The sequence below is a fragment of the Leguminivora glycinivorella genome, chromosome 18 (genome assembly GCF_023078275.1).
Source record: "Leguminivora glycinivorella isolate SPB_JAAS2020 chromosome 18, LegGlyc_1.1, whole genome shotgun sequence".
NCBI lineage: Eukaryota > Metazoa > Arthropoda > Insecta > Lepidoptera > Tortricidae > Leguminivora > Leguminivora glycinivorella.
In genome coordinates, this window is record NC_062988.1 from 8892445 (window position 1) to 8896465 (window position 4021).

The window sequence follows — 4021 nt, forward strand, 5'->3', positions numbered from 1 at the left end:
CTGACAATGACATGACAGTAGCGATTCGGTCCAATCTTTTATAATTTTATCTCATCATTGTAATTTAATCTGAGAATGCATTGGAGCATGAAAACGTCTGCTTTTATTTATTTTTTCCTTGGGAAATAAATAAAGGCATCATTCATATGGGTGCAAGTTTAAACTTAATCATGAGCAAAGAATGTAATACTCAATGATCATGAGTTAATGTTGGACAACTGACTTTTAAACTTCAACAAGTCAAAGTCACCCCTCCCCTCGCTCGACCCTATCTGACATTTGTTTTTTGTTGTTTAACTTGTTTATCTTATTTTTTGCCATAAAAAGTGTTAAAAACAAACGTTATATGTGAATATTAAAATTTTAAGTTCAAAATAAAACCATGAGTACACCTAGTACATTTAATGCTGCCAAAAAGATTTTAATTCGGGGAGTAGAATTGGATACCAAGAAACGATATACAGAGGCTCTAATATGCTATCAAGAGGGCTTGCAAATTTTAGTGGACAAAATGAAAGGTTTGTAACACGATTAAGATTAACTAAGTCTTGTTATTAGCAAAAAATAAGCTTTTTGCACTGTCTTTACACTATTGTTTTTGAGTGCCAAATTCTCTCTTCAATCCAAGGTCTTTACAATTAGGAATTTATCCAAGTACAATCCGTTATTCACACAAATTCGCTAGTTCTTCTTACTTATCATATATTTAAAGTATACACCGTGTTTTTTTTGTTTTCCGTTAAATTCGACATGCAGTTAGGTTCATCAGAGGCTAGTTTCTTAGAGAAATTAATTGTATTTGGACTAAAGAATCTTCCCTTAAAGTTAACGGAATTCAATAAAAACTAAGGGTCAGGGTGGTGTAGCGGTCGAACACGTCAGCCGCGTTAGCTGGAGACCCGGGTTCGATTCCCGGCTTCGCCACCTGTGGGCTTGATCGCTTTTTCTTTAGTGTATGGTATCTATTTCAGTTTATAAAAAACTAAGGGGTTAAGCTTTATTTGTTTCTAAGACACAAAACTTGTTTATGTACTAATGCTTTATTCTATATATATATATTTACAGAGGAGGTGGATGACAAAGAGAGAGCATACCTCAGAGACAAGGTAGAGGAGTACATGAAGCGAGCAGAGACTATAAAAAAGCTAGTGCTACAGCAGAAAGAAGCCGGCAAGTTTCATGAGCAGCTGCGGATAGAAGACAACTCCACCGGACATAGTTATAAGTCCTTGTTCGGGAGGTTTTTGGATGATGATGTGGAGTTTGTTGTAGTTGAAGACCCTTATATTAGGGCTTTTCATCAGGTACGTAGATTAATCAATTATTCATCTCTTTTCAAAACAAAATATTTTTTAAATTGTATTTTTATTAGGAAATATGTTAAATTTTCTAAGAAAATTATCACCCCATTCCATATCAGAATCAGAAATGAGAAATATTTATTGTTAATTGTATACATGTAGATCATAAGGGACCGACCCCACTTAGGCATCGCGTGTCTTGCGGCGCGCAACGGACGTCTCCGCCACGCCGCCTGAATGTAATGCCTGGGGGCGCGTCTCACGTCCTTTCTATACAAAATGTACTGAGTAGACGTTTTTTGAATTAAATTCAGGCGGCGTAGCGGAGACGTCCGTTGCGCGCCGCAAGACATGCGTCTTATGAGTGTGGATGGTCCCTTAAGAAACAAAAACCAAAATTTTCTTATGCACTAAATTATAGGAACATTAAGATAAATACCCATTACCAATCATTGAAACGTTTTTAACTCTAAGCCAGGATTTAATTTAAAATATGGCTCAACCGAATATTCGGCCGAATGTTCGGTTCGGTAACAGCTGAACTGAATGTTCAACCGAATCTGAACCGAATATTCGTATTCGGCAAATTCCTTATTCAACCCGTCTGTACTTTATCTATTTTTTTGTTATTTCAGTGTCAGAACTTCCTCCGCCTCTGCGAGCTGCTAGTACGCTCCTGCAGCAACCTGAGGCACATCCAGCTGCTGACGTCACAGGACCCACGGTCCGAGCAGTCTAAGCGAGAGCAGGCCGGCTGGCTGCAGAGCCTTACGGAAGATCTGCTCAAGTACAAGATTAGGTTCACAGTACAGTATTCTGAGACGCTGCATGATAGACAAATTACGTAAGTTTTAGTTTGGTAAACAATTTTTTACTTATTAATTTTTTTTTAATTTTTTTTCTGCTACTACTAATTACTAAACTGTATACATGTAGATCATAATTGAAAATGAATGTAAAATTTTAATTTTAACCCGTTATTCAAACACAGTCAAGTATTGTACCGCATTTTTTAATAAGGGGACGGTTTTGTTTATCCCCCTTTTTATAAGCTTTTATTTAACTTGCCTTGTTAGTATGTTAGTTTGGGTCAAAACGTAGAAGCTAAATTTGACCCACTTCCCGGTTTCTGATTGTTCTGAAATTTTGTACACATAAATGTAAATCACGTGACAATGCAATATTATGGTATCATGGAGCTGATCTGATGATGGAGCAGAAAGGTGGTCATAGGAACTCTGTTATGAAACGTCGTATCCTCATCGAGTAAGGGATTTTTAGAAACGTCTCTGAGAGCAGTAGATGACTGTTGAAAGAAAGGTACAGTCGGCGATAAAGCTTGTTCCAAAAATGGAATTTTTGCAAAAAAACTTATTCAGCTGCAGTACTTTTGGTTTAAGCGCCATCTATGAAATGCTCGTCAAGTCTTGTACGTCTACGTAGTTTGTGATCTACTACAACATTTACAAGATGGCGCTAGTAGTAGATAAATTACCTTTACAAAATTTGTTTTCAAATCAGACCAACCTGACTTTGCATAAATGTCTTCGTCAGTGACTAATTCCTATGAAAAATGAGACATTGACAATTTCACCATGTCGTACTTTTTTTGTTTCATTGAAGTCAGTACATACCTAGGTTGTTTTTAGTCACATATGTTTTTCTTTTTTCAGATTAAGTTCAGGCTGGATAATCAAAATTGGGCGAGGGCTAGACTTCTTCAAACCGCCAGACAACAAGTTCTGTCTCGGCGTGTATGATATGGACCTGCGGAAATGCCATGAGACCACGGTAGACATAGTGCATACCAAAAATGTGAAGCAGTCTTTTGGGTGAAACGGATCTGATTATTAAATAGTTATTTTATGGTAAGACAAAACGTTTTTATGAAATATTAAAATGTTTATTTTTACTTCGTGATTTCAATTTTTATGAATGGTATGTGACTATGAGGGATATTTGGATGGGGAATTGAGAGGGCCCTGAATATAAAAGGATATTTCAACTGGTTGTTTGCTTGATCTATCTGATCTATGAGGGATATTTGGATGCCGTAGCCAAATGTCATTTCTGCGACCCGAAACGAAAATGCGCCGCGAAAGGTAGTTTGGCTCTGTCGCGCCAATATGCAAGAGCGATAGAGATAGATATCTACGAGCGTTTCGTTTCGTGAGCGTCTGTGCCATTCGGCTACGCACCCTGGGCGGTACCAGCGATCTTTGTGGAGTCCCGATTTCGCAGTTTTTGTTGGATGGGTCAAAGCCTAGTCAACTTTGGGACCCATTGGTCTATGAACACTGTTTAACCTGTGTTCAACGAACTGATATACTGAACTATATATCATTCACTATTTATATGAATCTACACCCGCTAGGTGGGGCAGACGACTGGGCTCTATGGCATTGCCTGTTGTCGCCTATCTATCCTATAGGATAGCCATAGCTACAAACCGTCTATCTATACCGGGTTATGAGGGCCCTGAGCAAAAGCGAGTTAGGTTCCCAGCAGTAGTTCTTGTCTCATCCATACTAATATTATAAATGGGAAAGTGTGTGTGTCTGTTTGTTTGTCCGTCTTTCACGTCAGAACTGAGCGACGAACTGTCGTGATTTTTTAAGTGGAGATAGTTGAAGAGATGGAGAGTGACATAGGCTTCATTATGTCTCTTTCTAACGCGAGAGAAACCCGCGGGCAAAAGCTAGTATTAAATAAAACAAAAA

The 4021-nt window shown here is 38.1% G+C and overlaps 1 protein-coding gene across 1 annotated transcript; it reads left to right on the top strand.

Moving 5' to 3' along the window:
* The first annotated feature begins 254 nt into the window (after nt 1-254).
* On the top strand, nt 255-3213 carry LOC125235998 (MIT domain-containing protein 1-like). The gene is made up of 4 exons (XM_048142675.1): nt 255-518; nt 1066-1304; nt 1937-2145; nt 2975-3213. Exons 1-4 carry the CDS (start codon nt 383-385, stop codon nt 3135-3137), a joined length of 747 nt encoding a protein of 248 aa, XP_047998632.1. The 5' UTR covers nt 255-382; the 3' UTR covers nt 3138-3213.
* The last annotated feature ends 808 nt before the right edge of the window (nt 3214-4021 follow it).

Bases quoted from the DNA above. Each gene is read 5' to 3' on its own strand.
- LOC125235998 (XM_048142675.1), top strand. From the start codon at position 383: ATGAGTACACCTAGTACATTTAATGCTGCCAAAAAGATTTTAATTCGG. The intron at 519-1,065 runs GTTTGTAACACG...ATATATTTACAG, and splicing joins TTTAGTGGACAAAATGAAAG to AGGAGGTGGATGACAAAGAG. The intron at 1,305-1,936 runs GTACGTAGATTA...TTGTTATTTCAG, and splicing joins ATATTAGGGCTTTTCATCAG to TGTCAGAACTTCCTCCGCCT.